Below are 26,046 nucleotides of genomic sequence, written 5' to 3'. Positions count from 1 at the left end.
GCATTCGCGGAAAAACAAGATCGAATAATATCTCTTCACTCAAGGTGGAAAACAAACTTATTACGTCTACATATGCGATCGCTAACGAATTAGGAAAACATTTTTCATATACGTCTAGTTCTGAAAATTATTCTGATGAATTTAATCAGTGGAAAGATACATCCGATATATCCAGTAGCTTTTCTGATGATGATGAATTAATGACCTAAATGTTCCTTTTGGACCCAAAGGGTGTTTCCTGAAAAATGGAGAGAATCAATCGTCATCGCTATTTTAAAGCAAGGAAAAAGCCCTCTCAATCCTGAAAGTTATCGTCCGATTTCGCTTACCTCTTGCCTATGTAAACTTCTAGAAAAGCTTGTTAACCGAAGAATACTTTGGTACCTGGAAACCAAACACATCCTTGACCCCTCTCAATCAGGATTTCGGAAATACCGCAACACCATGGATAATCTTGTATCTCTCGAATCTGCAATCCAATAAGCGTTTAGCAAAAAAGAGCACCTCGTCTGTATTTTTTTCGACCTCGAAAAAGCTTATGACATGACGTGGCAACCCCAAATAATCAAATGTTTGTCGTCTATTGGTGTGCGAGGAAATATGCTCCACTTTATACATAATTTCCTACAGCACAGATCGTTCCAGGTCTATATCGGAAATCAAGCATCAACAAAGTTTACTCAGGAGAATGGCCTACCTCAAGGATCAGTTTTGAGCGTTACGCTATTCCTCATAGCAATAAATTCTATGCAATCTTGTTTCACCTCATCGATCAAAGGTTTCAAATTTGCAGATGATACAGTGGCATTCGCAACCGGAAAATCGCTTCCGTTGATCCAAAATAAACTCCAAGAATTCTTACTGAGATTGGAACAATGGTGCAAAACAACTGGATTTCGTTTCTCAACTTCCAAAACTAAAATAATACATTTTTGTAAACGAACTGACTGTTCAACCGATCCAGAGCTTCAACTATATGGTCAGACTCTTAAAATAATAAATAACCATAAATTTTTGGGAATGCAATTTGATCGACGACTCAACTGGAACTCGCACATTAAAAATTTGAAGATAAATACAAACAACGCAATGAAAATATTAAGAACGCTTTCACACACTCAATGGGGATCTCATCGAAAAATCCTGTTGACTTTGTATAAGTCTCTCGTTCTATCTAAACTAGACTATGGGAGTTGTTTGTATAGCACAGCCAATAAATCTTTACTCAGACATATAGACTCTGTCCAACATATAGGTATTCGTTTAGCTACAGGAGCTTTTCGCACAAGCCCTGCAGAAAGCCTCCACGTTGATTCTGGAATAATGCCCCTAAACTTTCGCCGAGATATTCAAATGATGACTTTGGGGCTCAAAATATGCTCGCTTACAGACCACCCACTGCACAAAACTTTCATCAACTTAATCGACAAACACACCCCATACAGTTTCACTCCGAACTACAAACCTTTTTATCAGCGCTGTCTAGAATGCTTAAATAAATACGGAATAATACTGCAGAAGCCCATTATTCGTAGTTGGATGGAATCACCACCATGGAGTGCCACAGTTCCTCAGTTTGATACCTCCCTAATCCATTTCAAAAAGTCTCACACTAATCCTACTATGTATATTTCGCAGTTACTGGCAATCTGCGCAGAGAACAGAGACTATCGATTTATTTACACTGATGGCTCTAAATTCGAAGAAGCAGTTGGATATGCAGTATACGAACAAAATCAAAATATTGTTAAACGTCTACCCTCCTCATCTTCATCATACACTGCTGAGTTACTGGCAATTCATGAAGGCATCAAACTTGCGATCGAATCAGAATTCGACTCCCAGTTCGCAATTCTGACGGATTCTCTAAGTTCAGTCCAAGCTCTCCAAAATCCTTTCAGTAATGATCCAATCGTACAAAAAATCCTAATCATATTAAGCAAAACCCAAATAAAATCATAAAAATCATCTGGATTCCCAGTCACGTCGGAATCGACGGCAATGAACGTGCCGATCAACTAGCACGATCTTCCGCAACATATGCTATTAGTCCTTCGCAACCAACGACTTACGATTTAATATCAGTGATTAAAAAAGAGGTTTTGAATCAATGGCATAAAAAATGGAACAGTTTGACTCAAAATAAATTTCTTCAAATTAAGAGCTCGATAACGGAGTGGAAAGGCATTAATAACTTAACTAGAAAAGAGGCTACATTATTGACTAGGCTTCGGATTGGACATTCTAGGCTAACGCACAAATATATTTTCGACCGTGGACCGCCCCCTACCTGCAATACCTGCAATACCCCTTCGACTATTGCCCATCTGGTTACAAACTGTGTGAAATACGAAAACCTTAAAAAAAAAGCATAACATATCTTTAAATTCACTTAAAGATGATGTAAACCACAAAGACCTCCTATTATTTTTCAAAGAAACTAATCTATTAAACCAGATTTGACACAACTCTTGTTATATAGATAGAATAAGTTATGATAGGGTTAGTTTAGATCAATACATCTATGTAACTTAAAAATGCTGGAAATAGGTGCAGATAGCCAAATTGTGCTGAGCACCATTACTAAATAATAATAAAAAAAAAAAATTAGACAACTACAACAGAATTTGATTCAGTTCGTGCTCATCTTCCAACCAGATCAGACGCATGTGCTTCTAACCGCGAGAACAATAGACATTCGATACCCTTTGTTCAATCGAGTTTGCCGTACGTTGTACTTTTGCCGATTCGCAGTGTTTTTTTCTCGTCGCGAGAATAATGGAAACTAATAACGCTATTCCAAGAATGCGTGAGGACACGGTTTGTGTTGATTTTCGTGTTTGCCCAATACGGCCTCCAATTCAAGAGGTGGAAAAACTCCTCAGAGACCGCATGAAACTGGACTTTAGTTTGTGTAAGGCGATACAGATGCACCACGTGCGGCATTGCGTCCTTATAACCTTTCACGGGGGCCGTGAGATAGCTGAACAATTCGTTAAGCAAAACAGTTCCACGCAATTTGCCATGAGCAGAAGCGTTACACTATCCCAGTGCACATAGAAGATGATGCGATTGAAGTACGGGTACACGATCTGCCTATCCAGGTAGAATCGAATGCGATCCGCACGCATATGAAGGCATACGGAGAAGTCGTATCCATTAGACACGACAAATGGAAAATTTTTTTCGGCGGTGTGTATAGCGGCGTACGCATCTTGCGAATGCGCTTGCATCGACCGGTTCCCAGCTACATAAAATTTGAGCTGGGAAATTTTTCGGAACCCCTTATGAGCCGTGTTTCGTACAATAACCAAAAAGCAACATGCCAATACTGCACTAAGGAAGTGCATTTCGGAATGTCTTGCACTGAAGCAGCGAAACGCAATGCTTCACCACCAGCCGAGATGCACCCAAACACCACCGCCATTCAACATCCCGGTACAAACAGTCAAGCTGAGACTTTAACCCCCAAATCGGTAGCAGAGACAACAGCAAAGACACGAACAACAACGGACGCAGTAGAAGCAGCACCATCTCTTCCAACTAGAGCAAACACGTTACCAGCTCCCAAAGAGTTCACTATCGTAGCGAAAAAAACAGGCAAGAAGCAGAAGACAAGTGATCACGAGCAATCCCAAAAGCAGAACGTTTCGGACAGCAGCGAAGATGAGATGAGCATGGACTCGGAGGCCCCACTTTCGAAGAAGGCAAGGACAGAGGTTGCCTCACCATCACGGAAGAAAATAATTGCTCGCGCCAGCAAGCAGCAGCAGTAGTTCTTTTGTATTTTTTGTATCTGGCACTGTAAAACTGAACGGTACTGTGCCGTGTCAAATAAATATATTGTAAAAAAAAAAAAAACAGAATTTGATTGCATCCCGCACAGAATGTCTGCTTGTGTTGATGCCAGAAAATTATTAACCATCAATTATTTTTTTATTTGCCTTGAAAAAAGCATGTTGCGGTTCAGAATCGGTTGCTAATTACAACCTTTGAGCTGCCCTAACATTGGGGAAATAAAGATACACGGACAACATGCACTGTGGAAGCTATTTCACATTCAGTAAATTAGACGGGTGCGACAAATTTAAATTGCTAGGATGCAACACAGAATGCTTGCTTGCGTTGACAAAAATTATTATCTTTCAATGACTTGTTTATTTGCCTTGAAAAAGGCATTTTGATTTCCGAAATTGGATTTCCTGATGGAAATCTTCATGCTGCCCCAACACGGGGGAATAATGGCTGTCTGGCGACACACGCTGAAAAAAACCGCGCTGCTCCTGAGACGTGGTGACCAGCCACAGGGCTAGTGCTGCTGCTAAGGAAGGACCACTGCTGTTGTCGCTGTGTAGAACTGTTATGAGCGGCTTCGGCTGAAACAGGCTCTTATATAGGCCAAATAGCATGTTTTCAATTGCAAGGTATATGATCCTGTCGACCGTGCTTGGGAAGCAAGCATATAACGACCAATCAGAGGTCGAATTTTTCGTTTTGACAAGGCTTGACTATTTTCAATAGTACAATAGTGTGAATAATAAAATTACAATTATCTTATTTTGGGGAGAATCTTAGAAGATTTTCCAATCTATTGCTGCAAGAACGAAGGAAATCCATCGAATACTAACCGATTTATTAGCATTTGAAATTGGACATATTTTTCACTTTTTTCGGTTTTAGATTTTCATTTCACATCCCTATGTAGCCGAACTTCCTGAGAGAAGTATTCTACTTCAAAACTGATTTGACACATTGATACTCATTTGCTTAAACCAAATATTCGCTCAGTCGTGAATTTATCAGCAAAGAAAGACATTAGACGAAGCAAACCTTTGCTAATAATTTATTTAGCAAATACAACAGCGAATATTTTGTCGCAAATAATATTTTGATATTACACGGACAAACAAATAATAACTGTCATTTTATGCAAATATTTGCTTCGTGTAATAGCCGCCTAAGAGCCGGCGAGTGCCTATGAGTTTTTGTCCATTTATTAAGATATTTTCATTTTTAACTTTACAAATGAAATAATATACTTATTTTAGCTGTCTTCGTTATACAGTGAATGTAATTGTTGGCAAATGAAAAAAACTTGTGAAGCGAAAAAAATGAATCTTTTTAAATTTTAACTTCGTTGTAATTGTAAAATGTTGTTTGCAGAAAAAACACTACAGGTACGACATCACCGAGTATAAATGAAGTTCTTTCAAGTGTCATTAAATATATTAAAAAAAGGAAGGGGAGACTGAGAATCGAAATACGTAAATCACTGAACGAATTTCTTGTGTCTGTAATACAGTGTTTAGTCAGGTAATTAATCTTGTAATTGTCAATGTCTATCGAAACTTACCCTGTAATCAAAAATCGTTTTTCATTTCTCCATCCTGGATTTTTTACCAAAAGTTTAATGTAAGGTTTCTCTATGAAAAATTAATAAATCTATTTTTGGAAATTGATGTTTTGTGTTTATTGATGAATAATTCAAGTTTTTTTTTTTGAAGCTGTATATTTATTTAAGTTTCCTGCAATTTATTTTGAAACAATTTCTCTGTACAACCAAAGGTTTCTGAGCTACAAAGCTTCGAATAAAAACTTATTCCAAAATGCTTTGTTTCATTAAAATTAAAAATGGTAAATTGATTTTTTTGAATTATTTGGCGTAGAAAACTCTCAAAGGTGCAATAATTATAATGGATTGTGCTTCAATATTGTTGAGTTTTTCTATTCTGCTACAAAAAAGTGCGTCTGTTCGAAAAAAAAAACAAATCATGAAATAAAGACACTTAACGATTCAATGATACACAGTGTCACCGTGAAAGTAATACACACATTCGAGTGCCCCTTTTCGCATCAGAAGGCCTACCCTGTCAATCAGCTGCGTTTGTTTGGATTGCGACTAACACGGTTGTCCCCAAGCAGAAATCGGGTATAAAACGGAGTCTGCGGACTGCAGCGGTAACCCCGGCGGTCAAAGAACGTAACCAGCGAACAGCCCGGTCGACAAGAAAAATGGCTCGTAAAATGAACATGAGTCACAGAGCTGCGAAATTTCGAAACTACAAAATGAATATCACACAACAGCAATTTCATTCTCTCAGATTGAGACTGATATTAAGTGCCACCCGTGTCAATTCTCATTGAAAATCAGGTCAGTTAAAAAATTATATTGTCTAGAAACCTGTAGAATATATTTGGTCTGTGCCAATCCAATGCATAAAGCCAATGAAGTAAATGAGCATCTACATTCTCAAACACATAAACATCGCTAAAACAACACAGCGCGTGCGAAATCGCAGTAGTCAGTATTACCACTGTCAACCGATTGAACCTGAAAGTAATTTCATTCATAGCTCGTTCATGCTGAAATCGATATTCACAGCCTTCAATTTCAACTGATATTTTGCTGCTGACAGTGAAAATTCGTAGCTCTGAATTGAGTCATAACACTATGCATAAAATGATAAAAAATGACCTTAAATACATAGCTTTCAAGAAACAAAAGATTTCTGGACAATTTCGCTGAAATATACCCCGTATAAATCCCCGTACATGCGGAAAAAACAATAACTGGCCGGAATCAATTCTGTTGCTAGATTGATTTCTGATGTTTCTGGCTACGCCACTGGCACTAGCAATATCTGGTGAAGACTTTGCGTCACGCCTGTATTCCAATAACTGCGTATGTGCATGTGCCAATTGGAAAACTATGTAGAGTGTATAGACTATAGACACTATATATAGTAAAGTATAGACCTGAGAGAGAGGCGCCAGCTCAATGACAGTTCAATTTTATTTTCGTCTACTTCGTTTTCGTTTTTGTGCAAGAAAAATATCTCACAATAGTTTCAATCAAGTCAGCGTGCGCATCTGTCTCTCGTTTTGATGATGATATCATTTTAAAATATGTTCAAACTTGAGATGATCGTCATATCTGTTGAATATTATAATATATTTTTAATGTAGCGAAAGTAGATTCATGGATTCAGTTTCCGTCCGTGCAATTAAGATTTAGTAGTTCTGATAATCTTCTGTGAATTAAGGTTGAATGCAATGGGATTTGTCTACATTTTTTTCATCGACATTCGATTGATCCATTATTTTTAACGCGGTGGATTAAATTCAGCGACGTGAGAGGCGGTTGGAAACGGACAAATGCATTGAAGGTATGCAACGCATGTTTACCAGCTCAAAATAATAACCAATCCAGTCGATGTGTCGCTTCCGCACAATGCTCTTCAGGCAAATAAATGTATTCAAAAGAATTTCAATTTCACAGTGACAGGCACCAGCAATGTGTTATTGTTTTTGGGTGGTTGAAGCAAGTGCTTTTAAGCAGTGCCTTCAAGGTAAAAATTAAAGTTTGGGCAGATTGTTTCCGATATCAACTGTGCCATCATTGCTCAGTAAGATCCCGCCTATATGAGTTTTACATCTATACTGTGGGTGTCATTATTATTATTGTTCTTACTTTGGGCTTATTCCAATTTCTACATCATGTTAGGAGATGGTTATATATTATTTCACTGAAGAAAACTCCAACATATTTTACAATATATGTGAAGAGATATTAACTTCACCGTCAATTTCAAATAAAAAATAGGAATACAGTAAATATTGATTACATAGTAAAAGTTCATATTTACTTGTAAATTAAAAATAAACTATACAGTATTTTGATTCTGAATTTATGGTTGAGCGACGTTGGCTAAAATATTGATAAAGTGAGAGCTTTCGTAAACACGCTTAAATCACCATAGCAAAAAATGAGCACTTTTACAAGTAAATTAGACTGCAAATAAACCAAGGCGAAAAATAGAACAAAAATAATTTATCTTTCAGAAATATTTATTTCAAAAATTATCTTGAAAAAATAAATGCTGGATTAATTTACATAGACTACTATACTCTTCATATTTCATTTCATCAGGCCCACCGGTTCCCAATGACATTTCTTCCCTGGTTCACGATGACATTCGTGAGCATAAAAACAAAGCCAGCTGGCGCCTCTCTCTCAGGTATAGACCTATTTACGTGGGAATGTTAATATGTTACTGCCGAGCGTCTATAACCAGTTGAGAAAAACTATTTAGCAGTACTGTTTCACAACCAAGCAGAAACTTTTCCTCACCTTCTTTTTTCCACACGGGCTGCACCGAACAATTCGCTCTATCAGTAAACCAGTTGGCAGTGTAAGCAAAAACAAAATAAATGAGTTGCTGCTTCCTTCGAAGGATTTTGACATTTCAGTGCTGGTGGTTCTATTTGTAGCTGAATAAGTTTCTCTCCTCTTCCGTAAATCTACGCAGTTTTAGTATATAAATTAGTAATTATTTTACTATTACGAACTGAGTATTATAAACTAGAATAATAATGACAACACAAGTAGTGCAGCATGTATTACTCTCCCGCACTTTACCACAGTTCAAAAGACATCACCCCTTGTACATAATTTAAGGTCACAAGTAAAATTCTTAAAACTAAAGTAATTCTTTTTAAACTGTTGTAGATACTCCACATGTCGTACCCTATTTGATTTCACTCCAATAACAAAGACGAGGCGTGACTTTAAACAGAAGAAATTAGCAGGGTGAGCAAAAATTAATGGCCTTCAAAAGGATATGACCTTGAACTTGATCAGATATTTTCAGTCAAATCTAGTTCGAATGTCATTCGTTTTAATTTCGAGAAATTAATCCAAACTCACGTATCTTATAGCTATTCTATGGATCAACTATATTCTGTCGTAGCTGATGTAGAAAATTACTATACGTTTGTACCATTCTGCAAAAAATCCCACGTTTACACCAAAAAACCTGGCTCACTGAAAGCAGACCTAATCATAGGCTTCCCACCGCTAAACGAGAGTTACACTTCGAACGTGACCCTGGTGCGACCAACACTGGTTAAAGCAGAGTGTGTAGACGGTCGGCTGTTTAATTACTTGCTAACGGCGTGGCAGTTCAGTCCGGGTCTCAAGGACATACCGCAGTCCTGTGTAATCGATTTCATGGTCGCGTTCGAGTTCAAGTCCGCACTGCATTCGCAGCTATCGAATCTGTTCTTCGACCAGATTGTGAAGCAAATGGAGTATGCGTTTATTCACGAGGCGAAGAACCGCTACGGAAGGCCGTCAATCAAGAGTCACGTGCTAGTGGCTAACAAATCGTAACCCACACCTCGCGCTCGCGAACGACTCTGCGTAGAAAGAAGGGGAGAGAAACTGACATCAAGAATGCCCGTTTATAACCCTCTATTTAAGAATGAAATTATTTATACATCGGATAGCTAATAAATTTCTGTATATGAGTAAAAGCACAAATTTATGAGCGTCCTTGGAGCAAGGGGCAGCAAAGGAACGCGGGAAAAGAAAACAATTCCTTTTTTTATAGGTGCTAGACAAAAGAGGCAATTGGTGTCCAGTCAATGCGGGCATACCGCGGATTCTAAAACCAGTGGTGGCCTCTAAATTAGGCAGTTTGAGATATGTCAGGGCAGTCATTTTTGTGAGCATCGATTGTTTTACATCTGTTATTTAATTTGTGAATAAAATACTAACATATTGTTGACTATATATTTATTCGTTCCAATAAATTTGAAGATTGATTATTCTAAAATTGTTGAATAAATTGATTTTTCTTCCTATGTCATAGTTTAATTTGTTACACGAAAATTGGAAAATTTTAAAAAAGACTTCACTAGTAATAACATAAGAAGTATTTAAAAATTTAGTGCGTCTCTATACATTACAGATAAGACACAAAGTTTTTATTCTATGTTTCCTCAAGAAATCTTTTGACGATTGTGTTCTTATCTTTGTTTTTGTTGATCCATATTCATTATTTTTTCAATTCTAACCCGCCGCCACGATGGACTGAACACGAGCCTTTGCGTGAAGAATCGCAGCCAGTAACGGAAACATGAATTATAATATTTTGCTCACCCTCCTTCCCGTCCCACTTTTATGACGAGGAATTATCGGCTATCGGGCAGGGCAATAGAAAACTTGTGTTCATTCCACAGATACATCTACATACAAGTATAGCCTTTTTGGAAATGCGCTAGAATATCTAAACCTTGACCGGCTCGTTCTTCGCCGTACGAAGAAAAGTATCGCTATAAGCACTACCTTGACCATGAATTGATGGTGTACTGCGATTGTATTTTCTTCACCTTCGTAGGAGTCTAATTTTTTCATTATGCAAGCAGCGGAGTTCTTTTTAAACTTTCTCTCTTATTTGGTTGTGCCAGAAGGGAATCACCCTATCAGTGTGAAAAAATAAATTTGATGCAAATTCCCCAAGTATTGGTGAGTTTTAGTTAGTGTATGGAAAAATAAAAATTTCCATATGAATGTGACTTATACAGATATACAAACAGCGCTTTCCATTTTTCCAAGGTCAGTTATTAGCACTTTTTTGTCTTACTTTACTCGCTACGCTATTTCAAGCCATCGCCGACACGTGTCGTGTTGCGGGCATTGCAGAAATGATTGACACGTGTTAGCTTGATTTTAAGGCGGGTTGAGATATATGGATTTAAAATGTGATATAGTATTTTTGCAAGAAAATAACAGACTTACTGTTTGTGCTGCTGGTGTCGCTGTTGTATTAGCTTTTCACAGGTATCACTCAATGTAATTGATGTGTCACTTGTGCCAGTATTTGCCGTAAAATTGTGGTACTCGTCTATAATCCCGTACATTGGATCAACAATCTTATCAATATCTTACATTTGTCCGCATTGCGAAATCACTACAGGCAGCTTTGGCTTGTTGTTTGGACCAGTCGGCACATTTTCTATTTTTCGCATAATTAACAGACCATCCAGAACCCTTCCGAACACAACGTGCTTATAGTCGAGAAAGTTACACTTAGCGCAAGTGATGAAAAACTGACAACCGTTGGTGTCTTTCCCACTGTTGGCCATAGACAACAGACCAGGAGCTTCATGTTTAAGTAGGAAACCTTCATCCGGGAATGTATTATTGCCATAAATGCTCATTACGCCGGTACCGTCACCCTGAAAAGAAAGAATAGTCGCAATCAAATATGTCGTAAATAAGGCTTATCCCCAATCGTACATTTACGAAATCTCCACCCTGAATCATGAAGTCTTTTATAACACGATGAAAGCTAGAACCTTTGTATCCGATTGGTACACCATCCTTTTTGTACTCGCCAGTACAGAATTGGCGAAAATTTTCGCACGTTTTAGGAACCACATCGGCGAAAAGCTCAAACACCATTCGGCCGATCTCCTGCAAGAATATTTTCACATATTAAGTTTATGTTCATTGCCGCAATATATCAATTACTAATTACCGAGGTTCCCACTGTGATGTCCATGAACACCACTGGATTATTAGGATGCCGCAGTTGGGCCTGAATCTGATTCCAGGTTGGCATTGATATGCTGTATACTATTTACTGAACACTAAAAGAACAATTGGTTCGCTGATTAATCAAATTACTTTATCAGCGAGCACACATCAACGTGCAGAAACGCTTCCGGTCACCGCAAGCGACTGTTTACAAATGTGTTATCGGGGAGTAAACGATAAACGTAACACCGAGTCCTGATGAACGCAGAACATCGACGCAGGATGGACGCGGTTTTGTTTTGAAACGAACAGTGCTGCAAGATGCGATGCCAAAGATATCTACACGAAAAAGCAAATTATACCTAAATGTAGGTGATATTCACCCATCAATCAAAAATTCATCAATCGCTGGGGAAAAGCAGAAGGAAATCCAAAATTAATATTTGACTAAATAGAGATAGGGACGTTTTACCTACGCACACTAGCAAACGTGTAGGACCGTATAAGTTTGATTTTGTTTTCTTCAAACTGTAAATCATCGCAAATCGTTGTTTCAACTTTTTACCACATTTTGCTATTATTTACCGATTACGTTAAGCAACTTCTTCCGTTTCTTGATCACGGATAAAAAGTATATTCAGAACCGAGTTTAAAACATACAATAGGTATTCAACTGAATATTTGTCCCGCTGCTCAAAACGTAGCATTGCAAACAAAACAGCGATGTGTTTATTTTTCAGAATTGCACGCAACCAGCAACCAGACAATGCCTAAATTAGATAAAGCATTAATTTAAATTAATGATTATTTTAAAAGACTTTAAACAAATATTATTTTATATGAAGCCATTTTTTGTTCGTAAAGCCTGTAGTACACTCTTTGTCTAATGGTCAAATATTTGACCTTCTGACATAATGGTCGAATTTATTTGATAACATGGTTGTTGTTTGCCCGTGTTTGCCCCATGTTAAAATCGGAGAATGACAAATAATTATCTTTGACCAAATTTTTATCTGTCAAAAAGAGACAAATATTTGACGCTCGGTCAAACAGTGTACTACAGGCTTAAAAGAATGAGAAAAACATTATGAAATGAAAATTGACAAGAGAATGATAAAGTATCACAAAAACAAATGCAGGGCGTCGTCCTAGCGTAGTTTATAACGTCTCCGTCAACTCCGTTGGTAGCCTCGATTTGAATCCCAATACCGTCATTGGTGTTCAAGGTAATGTGTGGCGAGTTCTACTCACAGTCGACACTGGGAGATTTTCTTAGCCTTAAAGTCTATGGGATTAAGTCTTTTATTGCATGAGGCAGTGAAGACCTTAGCACCGAGCCATTTGTCATCGAGTCGTTAGTTAGGGTCCTGGTTGGAGTCGCCTCTTTGGGCGTTGGTGATGGCATGCTACAGAGCAAATCATAGCAGGACGTTAAGGCGAAACAATACGGACAAACGGTATAAGACTAAATAAGTTAGATGACATTATTGCTGTATTTGTTGGGTTGATTTCATATGGGTTTATTCCAAACTTACGGGTGCAATAATGATAAATTTAAACGAGAAAGTGAGATCATTATTGAAATGATCATTGTTTTAATTTAAATCAAATTTGAACAAAGCAATGAGAATTGTCATTTTCATAAGTTTGATTCTTTTATTCAACTCAACCCAAAATAAAATTATCATATCCAAGCTCAATATCAGGTTACTCACTATTAATGCGAAAAGACTATAAATGAACAAACGTGTATCGTTTCAGCCCTGCGGTGTTGGCAGATGCTGTCAGTTGCTATCGCATGCTCATTTGACCGACTTCCTTGAAATGTTTTTGTTTTGATTTGTTGTTAACGATCGTGTTGAGCCGAAATCGTGCGTTTGTTGCGGTTTTAAAAACCTTTTTTGGAAAATAATTTTGAATTTACAACGTTTAGAAAACACCCATGCAAATAGAACTTGCTACAGCAAATATAAGTAACTAGTAACTAGTGGTAGTGAAAGGCAGCTTTGTTTTATGAAGGAGATTATTTCATGCTACATTAATATTGGTAAGTAGAAAATAATACTTCACAATCAAAATAAAGAGCTATAATTGTATATATTCGATCCAATGAACATAATAAATGAATTAAAGAAAGTAAATTTAAAAAATAAGCTAAAAAAATCTGTGATTCATATTACACAATTTAACAAAACCATAGTATAAAATAAGTTTTGTTATAACTTGTTAGTTAATGATAAACAGTAAAAGCCAGTATTCCTTCATGATTTCGTGATACGGTTAGACTATCGAGGTTGGTTTATTCCCCCGTGTCGTCAGGTCAGTAATGAGTATCTGTGTGGCATAAGTTGCGGTCTTGAAATCATACGTTTTTATATGAATAAATGCTTTTCAAACGCTGCTAAACGTGTTGTATTCTTATCGGCAGTTGTGTTGTTCATGCTCCTTTCGCGGTACAACAAGCGAAAAGCAAAGCTAGCAAAGTGTAGATTTTTAAAAAACGAATTTTTAATGTTTTTCACTAAACATAAACACTAAACATGTTGCTAAGTACATACACACATTTGAGGACCTAGTTATTCTTACCTATTTGCTCAGACGTGGCATACTCGTAGGTAACACAGAATTTGATAACAAATTTGCCTCCCACCAAGGCCGGTGTCATGTAGAACTTCGCCGAATAATACGAGCCAGCAAATAGCGTTTAATACCAGTCATGCACTTTGTTGATTAAACCGAAATTCACTCAGGATATGAGAAATTCAAATAGAAACTTCTCAACAACTAACTTCAAACGGAAGCACACCAGTCCGAGGTGCACATCGTTACAATCTCCAAATCGATTAAGTAATTTATTGGGATTAGTGTTGAATTAGTCGGCATGCTTTTAGCCAGTTTCGAAGGGTCGGATTTCTGGTAGGATGATGATTTTCCATCGTACGCACCGTCCCATGTGAAACCAAATTCTTGGTATTTTTTTGCAAACTTCCCAATTTCGACCAATTTATCAAAAGCGTGGGCCATCGTTGTTCCGACATTAGCAACCACGAAAAACGATGTTGATCCACTTCTCAAATCTCGATTGATGGCCTCTTGCAAAGTTTTTCTCCGAAGTGACCCAGAACGGCCTGTTTCCAGTATTCTCAATTGAGTCCTAGAATTGAACGACTGCCAGCTTGGCAGCCTTCTCAGCACAAGAGTGTGCTTCCTTCGAATTGTAAGCTATTAGCAGAGGCATGTGTAAACGCTATCGTGTACGTCGTTATTTTTTTCAGTGCCTTGATGGCACGTGCTCTAGCCGCAATCATACAAGCCAGTATGTACTCTGAAACTGATCCTTGTAAGGTATCGCCTCCGCTATCAGTCCGGAAGAAATCTGGAAGGTCCAAAGCCTTGGCATACCAGTTTAACATGACTGCTTCCAGCTCAGTACCCGCCGGAGATGAGGCCTGTGATAGCGTTTATTTACTGTATTGTTTGCCTCAAACTGATCGATCGTTCGATTAGTGACTTCAACTAACTTGGGTTCAAGTTGCACGAAAGCTTCTCATACAAACTTCGTTGGCTCCGTTAATTCCATAATTTTTCCACCTGTACGGAAGAAAATTCCGTGAACTTGCATTGTAAGTGAAGATGGGTTCTGTTCGTTCCACGTATTATTGTTATTTTTAATGGTGCTATTCAATTTTTATGTTTTAACTGTAACTATTGATTCGAATCGGGTAATTCATTGGAACAAAGTTTGCATAGCATCCCTAAACATAATGTTTCATGATTGGGTACTTATAATTTGACGTTCACATAACCTACGATTGTTATTTTCTTTTTTAGTTTGTTGTATTCACAACATCACTATTCTCCTTTACTGCCGCTCCAAGCAAAACTGTCCCATATTCTATGCAAACCTTGGACGCTAGGACAGTAATGCTTGGAGCGGCAGTTTAGCTGATTAAACTCGCTGTAAACAACTGATAATACATCCAGTTGTATATTATTAATTATTCTGTATATTTTGATTTTAATTGCAATAATATAAAAACAATGTATCATAGCGAAGATATTTTTAATTCCCGCCCGATTTCTTTTTGGATTTCGGACTAACATATAGTGTCAAGCATAGTCTCCAAATCGCCAGTAAGAAAATGTACGTATTGATGGATTGAAAAATTTCAACGGTTCGAATAAATATATGTATATTTGTATGTCTACTAGTTGTTTTTTCACACTACAATAGTAAAGCTCACATGTATACAACAACGTTTTCATCCACTAAAAAAAAGAGATGGATTTACTAAATACGTTTCTACTCTTCTAATAATACTTCTGTGTCAATGCAGTACAATATAACAAAACATAGATCGAGAGAAAGTGTGAAGTAGGTAATATACTAAAGCTACAGCATCACATCTGTCTAATACTAGAGCAACTTTTGGACTTGCACTGGCGCCCCAGGCTTCCGCCAAAATCGAGGGCTCCCGGAGACCCCGGTGGGTAATGGTTCTCATGGAAAAACGTTCCGCTTCTAGGCAGAAGCACTGTCATGGTAGTCGCGGTTGGCGTTTCGGGTCCTAGTCAATTGCTAGCTTCATCCGTGCTGTCGGTTTCGTACAGTTCTACCTGGTTGGAGGGTCGATCCGAACCGTTTACCCTCGAAGACGCTCGCTGCAGGTTCTGTAAGATCTCATCGGTGTCGATGATAACAATCGGGGTGGCACCATCCGTGAGTTGCGATCTAGTAAACATTTCGTTTTATTAGCCTTAGTACTCTTTAATTTGTTTCTAATGTTCTTACCGGCTGTTTTGTCGCTCGTAAATCTCGCGCGACACGCTGCGCGTGAAGGAGAACCGGGTTGACATGCTGCGGGTGAGCTTCTTCGGGACTTTCTTACTGATCGGCTGCTTATCAACCTTGCCGCCGTCCTCCGCGGCCAATGTTTCCTCAGCGAAGTTTTTAATTTCTTCCCAAGCGTAATCTGTTAGAAAACGGGTGCAAATGTTGCGTCAGTTAATAACAGTTTAGCAAAAAACACGAACACGAAACGTAAGTCAAGCGTGAGAGACATTACGAGACAAGACTGTTGAACCCCCGTGTGAGGGTATCGATTATGCAAATCGTGGCGCCAACAGTGTGGAAAATAATTGCGGTGACAGTTTCTCACGTAGTACGGTGTGAGTGTTGCATCACGAAAGTACTTTCAAACTTTCCGAGCAGAACAACAACATTTACCTACCAGTAAAGTTGTAATAATCTTTCAATACTCACCAATATGTTCCGGAGTGGCATGCTCATAAGTAACGCAGAATCTTATTATATATTTGCCTCCAACCATGGCCGGTGTCATGTGAAACTTCTTGGAATGATTGATGCGAGCGAGTAAATCACGATTAATGCAGTCGTGTCTTCTGTTGATTGAAAAAATGAAGTTCAATATACGATCACTTTTTCCAAGCTACTTGCATATAACTTACTTCAAACGGAAACAAACCAGCCCGAGGTTGACATCATTACGTACTTCAAAGCGATCATCCAACATGACAAGAGATTCGAAGCGCTTAGCCAAGGCAATGTGATTGCGAATGTATCGTTGCAGCCCGATGATTCCATAAGTCCTAAAGACGAACCACAATTTCAGCGCTCGGAATCGACGACTGAGTGCAATTCCATAATGGCGGAAATCAACGGCTCCCCTATGGTCATGCTGTAGATAGAGTGGGTCCACCGCCAAGGCTGTAGTGAGAAGCTTAACATCCTTAACCCACATAGCTGAGCAGTCAAAGTTAGTTAGTAGTAACTTATTGGGATTGGTGTTGAACGAGTCGGCATGCTCTAGACCGTTCTTAAAGCGTCGCATCTCTGGCAGAATGAATGAATTTCCAGCGTACGCCCCGTCCACGTGGAACCAAATGCTTGGTACTTTTTTGCAAACTTCACCAATTTCAACCAGATTATCAAAGACGCAAGCCGATGTCGTTCCGACAGTGGCGACCACGAAAAATGGTGTCAATCCCCTCTCCAAATCTCGCTCGATAGCCTCTTGTAATGTTTTTCCTCGGAACACCCCGTGACTGTCCGTTTCGAGAACTCTTAGTTGAACGATTGCCATCTTGGCTGCCTTCTCAATCGATGAGTGCGCTTCCTTTGATGCGTAAGCCACCAGCTGGGGCAAATAGACGCTGTCGTGTACCTCGTGGTTATCTCCTTTCAATGCCTTGATGGCCCGTGCACGTGCGGCCATCATACAAACCAGTACACCCTCTGAGGCTGATCCCTGCAGGACGCCACCCCCGCTACCGTAAGCATAATCAGTTCGGAAGAAAGCCGGCAGATCCAATGCCTTAGCGTACCAGTCTAATACAATCGCTTCCAGCTCAGTAGCCGCCGGGGATGAAGCCTGTGTTTGCAAACAACGAAAAGAATCAGAAACAGATCATCAATCTTCAAGTCGAGTGGAAAGTCCACAGCAAACAAATGCTTAACGCTCCGTTTCGCATGGCGATGGGGTCATTTATTTGTTCGATCGTCGAACGCCGATCGCCGGCAAATATTGACATACAAACAGTCACGAAGTTGCGCGAACGGTGACTTACCCATGAGAAACCAATTGACCCGATGGCACTGCTCAGCATGTCGCCTAGGATCGATGGGTACGAGTTTCCGGACGGGAAGTAGGCAAAAAACCGCGGATGATTCCAGTGCACCATATTGGGCATGATGTTGTGTTCGACGTCCTCCAGCATTCGCTTGAAGTCTTCACCCTTTTGAGGGGCTTCATCTGTAGGAGAGGGGGGAGAGAACAAAACAAATAGGGAAATTTTTAGTGTTTGTAGGTACGTGTGCTAAATGCCGAATCTCGGAAGGTGGGCTGCTAAAAATAGTGCCAGTGTAAGTGCAACACATTCCTTCACGCTCGATTGATTAATAAATTGTCACAAGGGTGCGTGGTGCAGCGCCGCTGTTTGGGAACCGTGCGACCTGATTCGCCAGTTGGAATTTAGGAATCATTGATATTCCTATTTACTCAAATGTAGTATAAATATTAGTAGAAGAAATGCAAAATATAATTGTACTGTACATTGCAACTTCGCTGCAGCCAGTTAGCGGGGTGATGCAAAGTGAGCGGTGCACGGGCAGAACTCGTGATTTCATACTCGCTCGCTGTCTATTTTCACGCTATGTGAATCTATTCCTGCTCACATCGCAAAGCACCTCTACAGACGGCGTGACATAATTCACAATGAGTCGTCCGATCGTCAGTGCAAACATCGAGCTTAGTACAAAGCACCATGATAGCAGAGTGAATGATATACTCAGAGAAGCGTTGTCATTGTGGATTCAACGGTGGCTCAAGCGACGAACCAAAACATCGCCGAGAAGCGCCGGCAAGAGGAAACGCTCGGTACTTTATCGGATGAGCTAACGCCAATGACAAAACCGTGTGAACCATTGGTTCGTTGGATTAAGTATAGTAAATATTGGAAGAAACTACTCTTCGTGCCCTCGAGCGGCGAGTCGTGTAAGCGAAGTTATATTTTGGTGACGCATGGCGATAAAAATCTTTCACCGAGACATGACATCAAACGTGAGTACTGTAAAGCACGTGAAAATCGTCATCACAAAGTGGATTTTTGGCTAGTTTATTATCAAATAATCAAACAATCTGCACGCCAATTGCTAGCGCTTGTTATGAGATAGATAAATGCGAATTGAGAATTGCGTAGTTGGTACGGAAAAACCTGTTTCGTAATATGACCTTCAATTATCCGATGTTTGTATTTCCGTTGCACGTATAATAGTCCCATGTTAGAAAAACCAAGACAAAGTTCGACATTTTTTTCATTTATTTACCAAATTTTACAACAAAAACGGATGCTTGCAGAAGAAGAAATATGTGTTTCTAGTGGAATCAAACGACTGCTTAAACAAGTTGGTGCCTTGTCTTACATGATCTGATTACGCGAGCTGATAAGAAGCGTTTGGAAACTACTGAATGAATAAAGTTCAAAAACCTTCAATTGCAAAATTTGTCTCGCCCGTTAGGATGATATTTACAAGAAACGGTGCTTCCTTATTGCGTCAACGTCAAAAAAGAGACCACACATAGCGTGGTAAGTGGCGTGGTGAAGTACAAACTATTCACACTGCAGGCAACTTTTCCCACTCACTATAGCACTGCGCAAAAAACAGTAGTTGGGCGGATTTTGGCAAAAAACATGCACTTTGAAATGACTTCATCATAATCAAAATTTATGAAGTTTCTAATGCGAAATTTTACAACTAACATTGGATAAATTTGAAACAGATTCGGTACTTGTTTTTTTATTACTCAAACTGATTATTCGCACATTTCTAGTCCCTTGATTGTCGCCGACCAAATTTTGAAAATTTCATTATTTAATGTTTGTTGCTTGTACGCCTTAAATGCAAGAAATCTTAACAAAAAGAAGAAAATATAAACGAGAAGATATAAAATACAACAGCTTTTGAAAGGATAACGAAAATTGTAAAAAATATTGTGAAAATTTGAAAATAGAAAATTTATATAAAAAACCAAAAAATAAAAAACAAAAGTGCGAGGTTGTATCCAACAAACGACCGCATAGCCAACGTGTAACAACACACACTTTTAACTAATGCATTAAAATCTACTCTTGCTTGCTCAATTCAAGAAACTCCCAATTAAGTTAACGCTTGGAGTCTACGGTAGGAGAATAATACAGCACTTCAAAAAAAAAAATACTGCACCACTTGCCATGTTGTAGCACGAAATATATGTTCCATATCTATCAACCTATTTAAACTAAGCAATATTCCAAATCGTCACTGTGGCATCAAGCCCCGTACTTCTCACAATCCAGCCGCAGTGCTATCGGTTTTTAATTTGCACACAACAATATGATACCACTGAGTGAACAAGATGAGAAAACATTTATTTTTAAATCTAGCGTTTGAGACCTTTCGAAAAAATGATTAATCTTCAACTACTTGTTTAGTTGCCTTGAGAAAGGTAGTTTACTGTTCAAAATAGGATATGCTTATCGCAACCTTTGTGCTGCTCCGACAGTGGGAAATAATGGAACTCTAACAACACACGCTGGAAAATACCTCGCTGCTGCTGAGATATATGACCAACCGGCAAGTGATTTGTTACGAATACTGGCGCAACTCGCTGCTGCTACTACCGCAACCCGCTACGCTATGGCTTACTAGGTTTACTTTTCTGTCAACCATTTCAGGGAAAGCCAACAAGCGACCAATCAGAGGACGTAATTTTCGTTTCAACGAAGCTTGACAATTCTTAATAGTACAATAGTTCACATAATCAAACAATATTATTCTGCATTTGGGTGGATGCGTGAAAAATTTTCAAATCGATTGCTGCAAAAATGAAGGAAATCGGCTTATAAGCATTTAAAAAGGGACATATTTCGTCACCTTTCCGTTAAAGTACTTTCAATTTACACCCTAATGTGGGGGGCTAAAGAAAAACGTAGTTCTACGTTAATAAATTATAAGGAGTTGTCAAAACAGCAATAAACCAAATAGAACGTTTGATGGTCAAAAAATGGCAAATAATGAAGCAAAAAGTCTGAAAAACGAGTAGGTCCATTAAAACAAATAGTAGACGGAATTGTAACTCTAGTATTTTCTGTAATTTAATCTAAAAGTGCATTTCAAAATGCTGAAACGATAAAGCGTTATAAATAATAATATATACTTGAAGAGTGTTATTTTTTTATTCTAGCGCTGTCACTTCAGGAAAACTTTTGTTCGTAGCTGCACGAATAAGACAATGGTGCTTATTACGGGAGTCACTTCACGGTGAAATCAGAGTGAAGTGAACAAAATCCTATTACGGGACTCACGTAAGTGAGAAAAACGTCGCGAAGTGACATCTGCCGTGAAATCTGGGTTATTATGAGTGTCATATCAGTGAAGTGAGAACGGAAAAAGCGACGTTTCGCGTGGAATTATTTCACGACCATTTTGAACGGTGAAATGATTCCACGAAGCTGCCATAAGTCTTAAAGTTGATTGATTTGTGATCTAATGGTAAATGTTGGATTTATTCTTCAGTAACGAAGCGAATCAGAGTTTGATCCGTGCCTTAAGGCGGTCAATTTTTCATTTTTTTGCCCGATGAAAAAAATGCAAACTAGTTCAGGAAATTTTCGATACCGGAAAAAAACATTTTTTTCGATGCCGAATGTCTTAGAAATGCAGAACACGTCAAGATCTGGTGTTATCTAAAAAACGGGAAAAAACGACTTTGTGCGACTTAGACATTTTTGAGCTGGGAAACAATCTCATTTCACTTGTCCTATTCTCAATTTCACTTCACTGTCAATCTCACTCCACGGAGGTGATTTTTGTCACCTCATTTGAGGTGGAATCGGGAATAGGTCTAAAAAAGTGAAGTGAGCGTGAGAGTGAAATATATTTCACCGTGAAGTGACTCCCGTAATAAGCACCAATTATTTTATTTAGCGAATTGGGTAAAATTTTCCAATTTTTGCAAAAAGCAAGCTCAACAAAACTATCTGAAATTGGAGACAAGAACGATAGAGGGGGAAATTCTAAGATTGGAAATTGTTTGACATTACACCGATAAAACTCATGCTAGGTTAGCTCCAGCCCAGTTATACAACTTCATGTGTTCTAAGAAATTACGTTTATTTAAATAATATCAAGGTTTTGGCGAGTGACAGGAAAATATATTACCTTCTTTGATTATGATTTAGAATGTCTAAACGTTGAGTTATTTTTCACGATAGAGACAAGTTTTTTTTTTCTCTGTGCGAGAAACAAAAACAAAACCGCACATCGAGAAATACAAACAAAAATTAAATGTATGCTCATTGAGAAAACTTTACCAATAGTTTATGGTACTTAAAATAACCTGTTTTGATTTAAATGAAATTTCAAGCAAATAAGTGTTGATCATTCATCGGCAGTAATGTTCCCTCGATGAATAAGGACTGGTTGTAGAAGCTCAAATCACTGCTGTAAAGTCGAATTTACAACTGGGTTCGTTTAGACGGTTTTAATATTTTTAATGAAGTGTTAATGAATAAACGAGAAAATACTAAATCTTCGATAAACACTCGCTATAGCAACCCATACATACGAACTAATGAGGAATTTAATTCGCTGGAATGCGCCTTTATAAGCGACCAATATTTGCCACTACCCGCTTTCTGCTGTTCCAGAAAGAACCGTCCGCTTTGCCGGTCAATGAACAAATGAAAAATTCAATTCAATAGCGTGCGTATTATATCAAAGTTACGTCAGTAATTTGGAAAGAGGGTGGAGCGTAGAAGAATAGGGAATGGCAAGGAAAGTAAAAATTCCACAAACATATAGCAACTGCTGCAAGCGATGACAATCTTCTCTGCACTTCACAACGAAATATAGTTTTTGATCATCCGCGTATATGAGTTTATATCCATCACTAAGCAAAATAACGACATCGTTTACAAATATTGTAAAAAGCAACTGCTTCCTTGAGGTACACCGCTCAAGTTAATGAACGGAGTTGAGATACACGCTCCCGATTTTACACGAAGTAATCGATATATAGATATGAACTAAGTAATGCAACTAAGCTACATAGATATGAACTAAGTAATGCAACTAAGCTGTCAGAGGCACCAAGCAGGTTTATTATGTTGAATTATGTTGCGTGATCTTGAACGTGTTTAGGCTAACAATATTAGCATGAACATCAACAAACACAGAAGCGAAGAATTAAGCAAACTGTTCACATGTTTCAGCATCCGTATAATGGTTGAGTTTTTCCTCTTTAAATTTATAAAGTTCCAGAAGGTCTCAGGCACGCTTCAAATTTGATTTCACTCTTAACAGGAACGCTTTGTACAAGCTCCTCTTCAATTTCCGGTAAAAGCACTATTCGATTCTTTTCGGTATCTTTGAAATCGCCGCTGGTTTGTTTGCAGTTCGACAACTTCGATGAAGATATTATTACTTCATCAAAGTTGTACGAGTTATGCTCCTATTTTTAAAAATAGCATAACTCAAAAAAGACCTATTATTTTTACATGTTTTTCAAATAACAGAGATGATAATTGGCTGCTAAGCCTATGGTAATTTAACTGGGAGCCAACTTCCCGGTACAGTATAACTGTGGACTAACAGTTTTATCAGTATTTTTCTGCGCAAAAATGGCTGAAATGAGAAGAGAGTGTGAATAACTTTCACACACTTCGTGTGTCTAACAAACATATGTATTCAGAAAACTAAAAACAAAATATGTCTAAAATTACTTTGTCGTGTAAATGTTATTGACTTCCATATAAACATTTTAATTCACATCTAACTCAAAATTTTCTATCTCTTTCACAGGTACGTAGAAACAATTAGCACTCATAGCCAGGCGGACCGAACCAAATATCAAACGGTACCACGTTAAAAAGCCGTCATTTCTATTTTTTATCATCAAACAGAAAAGGGCACGACCTAATCGGATTAGCCCTTTTTTATAGTCGTTATTACCCTTGTTCTCGAACGGGGTTCTAAAGGAATCCCGCACCAGTTGCTGGGTTGACGTAGGAGTGTACACTGTGCCGCTACTATAACCACCCGGGCAGCTATTTTCCATTCATCGGCGATATTGAAAACGTGCCTCTTCAGTCCTTTTGCGTAAAACGGCAATATGGTTTATTTTTGACAAAGTTTAAACGGCTTACCCATCATAGCCAACGCCGGGTGGGCGACAAAAAAAACTAATTATCAGCTGACATTCTGTTGACTCGGAACACAAGCGATCCGTATCTTACTCATTTTATGTGGCAATTCGGTACTAGATTTACGAGACAAGTGCTAATTCAATAATCAATAGCACACTAGTGATCAATGGCTAGTAGCTGACTTTACGACGCGAGCTAATCGCTGGAGCAAATATTAAATATTGTAAATTTCTAAAAGCATGATGAAATCATTGCTCAGTAGCTTTAGAAAGTGCTAGCCTACCTGGCAACAGTTGACGCAAAAAGCCGGGATCGACCGTCGGTGCAACGTCCCGTTCCTCGATGGTGTTTCCATAATCACAGATATAGTCGATCATCTGCTTTCCGTAAACACGGAATTCCTCGGCGTTCATTTTTGTTATTCGGCACTATTTATTACCACAAACCAGCTTGTAGTTATACAGTTCAGTTGGATTTCGTGCACTGTGTTTAAATAAATATTTTGTGCTCTACTGGCTGGTACCTAATCGTAATTAATCACTACCACATCTAACAAGCACGTGCCAGCTGGATCTCGTCTTTGGTTCAACGGTTACTGCCAAAAACACCAGATTTCAAACCACTCACAGAACAAACAACGTTTGTCAAACAATTCCGACCGTTGCTAAACTTGGCGCTTCAACGCGTATTAATTTTTATCTTTCTTTCGAGTTGTTCGTTCCGATTCGCAACTTCGACTGACTGGAAGTCAAACCGCGCGAAAGCTTTTTATCCAATTCGCAGTTTGCTCGTGCATCGCCGCTGGCACTGGCGTGGTTCGCGTTCGCTTGCATGAGAGGATTCGGCGAGAGGCAAATTGTGAACGTGCCCGGTTTTCGGTACATGTTCAACCACGGCAGTCGGGGTGGTTTTGTTAATCTGACAGTAACAGTTTTTTTTCTGGTTGGTGAAAAGTGAAAGAGTGGGCGCAATCCATACGAAGAATCCGAAATCCGTGCAGGTATGGACGTTAGATGTTTGATCTCAGTTCCTGGTAGCCGTTGATTTAATTAACGTTTGATGAGTTCATTGGGGATAAGGCGGTATGCTTTTGTTTCAAATTACCGGCGGGCTCCATTTACGAAATATATTGAGTGTTTGTGTTACACCTTAACGTTTTATATATAATTTCAATCTTGAGTAAGTGGGGAAGAGGTAATTCTATTAAAAATGATTTCAATTTGGCAGATATTTTTTTTAAATATATTTCAATCAACTTTGCTCATTATTAAAGCATAAATTTCATAAAAAAAATCATATCTGAGTACGTCTGAGTCCATGAAAATAATTTGCATCAATCGTGGTGCTTCATTTCACTTCCGTTTGACAGTTTTAGGAATTTCAAATTGGTTCCATTTATACGAGTCTCAAATAACTTCCCATTATATGATCAAAACAATGTGACATTTATGTTTTTCAATTTGTATCTATAGTATAAATACTTCATGAGAGAAGAGATCACAGCGCAGTTTCCATAGTAAAGTTTAGATGTGTCAAAATGTACATACAGTTGCTTGCTAATAGAGTTAATTGTGTAAATTGACGTTTAATTTGCAATAGTGAATAGAACACCACCATGAATGTCATCAAACAATTATTATTTATTTAATTATAGTGACTTTAACTCTTAGTCATTCGTCACTTAAAGTCATCAAATAAGTATAATTACCTAACGTTAGTTAGCCCTTCGCAGTACCTAAACGGAAAAGGCACATAACAGTTACTATACTTAAATAATATTTTTAAACATCTAAAATGATATCTAATTTGATTGATTTTATTCATACTTCAAGATTGCTTGGAATTAAATTTTCCGGTTTGTTTAAATGAAGATTTTCTAGAATGAACTAGAAAAAATGGCGTTTGGTTGTATAGAAAACCTATCTAGGAACAATTGTTAGAACTTGAGACATGTATGGCTTTGCGAAAAATCTAAATTCTAAATTTCACAAAAAAGCAGTTTCCTCGTAACATAATTC

The 26,046-nt window shown here is 38.3% G+C and overlaps 5 protein-coding genes across 6 annotated transcripts in view; 2 read left to right on the top strand and 3 right to left on the bottom strand.

Moving 5' to 3' along the window:
* LOC129723621 (BTB/POZ domain-containing protein 2) overlaps positions 1–10,704 on the bottom strand; it is a 48,363-nt gene extending 37,659 nt beyond the window's left edge. The window contains exon 1 of the mRNA XM_055677956.1: positions 10,583–10,704. The gene's annotated coding sequence lies outside the window, so the exon portion shown is untranslated. The remainder of the gene's footprint in view (positions 1–10,582) is intronic.
* Positions 8,214–9,629, top strand: LOC129723626 (coenzyme Q-binding protein COQ10, mitochondrial). Its single transcript, XM_055677966.1, has 3 exons — positions 8,214–8,444; positions 8,510–8,590; positions 8,719–9,629. Exons 1-3 carry the CDS (start codon positions 8,374–8,376, stop codon positions 9,170–9,172), a joined length of 606 nt encoding a protein of 201 aa, XP_055533941.1. The 5' UTR covers positions 8,214–8,373; the 3' UTR covers positions 9,173–9,629.
* Positions 10,579–11,637, bottom strand: LOC129723629 (peptidyl-prolyl cis-trans isomerase H). Its single transcript, XM_055677968.1, has 3 exons — positions 11,325–11,637; positions 11,084–11,260; positions 10,579–11,022 (listed from the first exon to the last, which is right to left on the bottom strand). The coding sequence occupies exons 1-3, from the start codon at positions 11,406–11,408 to the stop codon at positions 10,729–10,731; spliced, it is 555 nt and encodes a 184-aa protein (XP_055533943.1). The 5' UTR covers positions 11,409–11,637; the 3' UTR covers positions 10,579–10,728.
* Positions 11,638–13,114: 1,477 nt separating this feature from the next.
* Positions 13,115–26,046, top strand: part of LOC129723622 (ribonuclease P protein subunit p25-like protein) — a 59,194-nt gene continuing 46,262 nt past the window's right edge. The window contains exon 1 of one of the 2 annotated variants that reach the window (XM_055677959.1): positions 13,115–13,370. The gene's annotated coding sequence lies outside the window, so the exon portion shown is untranslated. The remainder of the gene's footprint in view (positions 13,371–26,046) is intronic. The other variant, XM_055677958.1, reaches the window with a different exon arrangement.
* LOC129723619 (aromatic-L-amino-acid decarboxylase) lies at positions 15,475–24,759 on the bottom strand. The gene is made up of 6 exons (XM_055677952.1): positions 24,312–24,759; positions 17,912–18,096; positions 16,793–17,715; positions 16,587–16,726; positions 16,116–16,296; positions 15,475–16,055 (listed from the first exon to the last, which is right to left on the bottom strand). Exons 1-6 carry the CDS (start codon positions 24,439–24,441, stop codon positions 15,896–15,898), a joined length of 1,719 nt encoding a protein of 572 aa, XP_055533927.1. The 5' UTR covers positions 24,442–24,759; the 3' UTR covers positions 15,475–15,895.

Source organism: Wyeomyia smithii, chromosome 2 (assembly GCF_029784165.1).
Source record: "Wyeomyia smithii strain HCP4-BCI-WySm-NY-G18 chromosome 2, ASM2978416v1, whole genome shotgun sequence".
Lineage (NCBI taxonomy): Eukaryota > Metazoa > Arthropoda > Insecta > Diptera > Culicidae > Wyeomyia > Wyeomyia smithii.
This window is presented reverse-complemented; position numbering and strand designations above follow the sequence as displayed.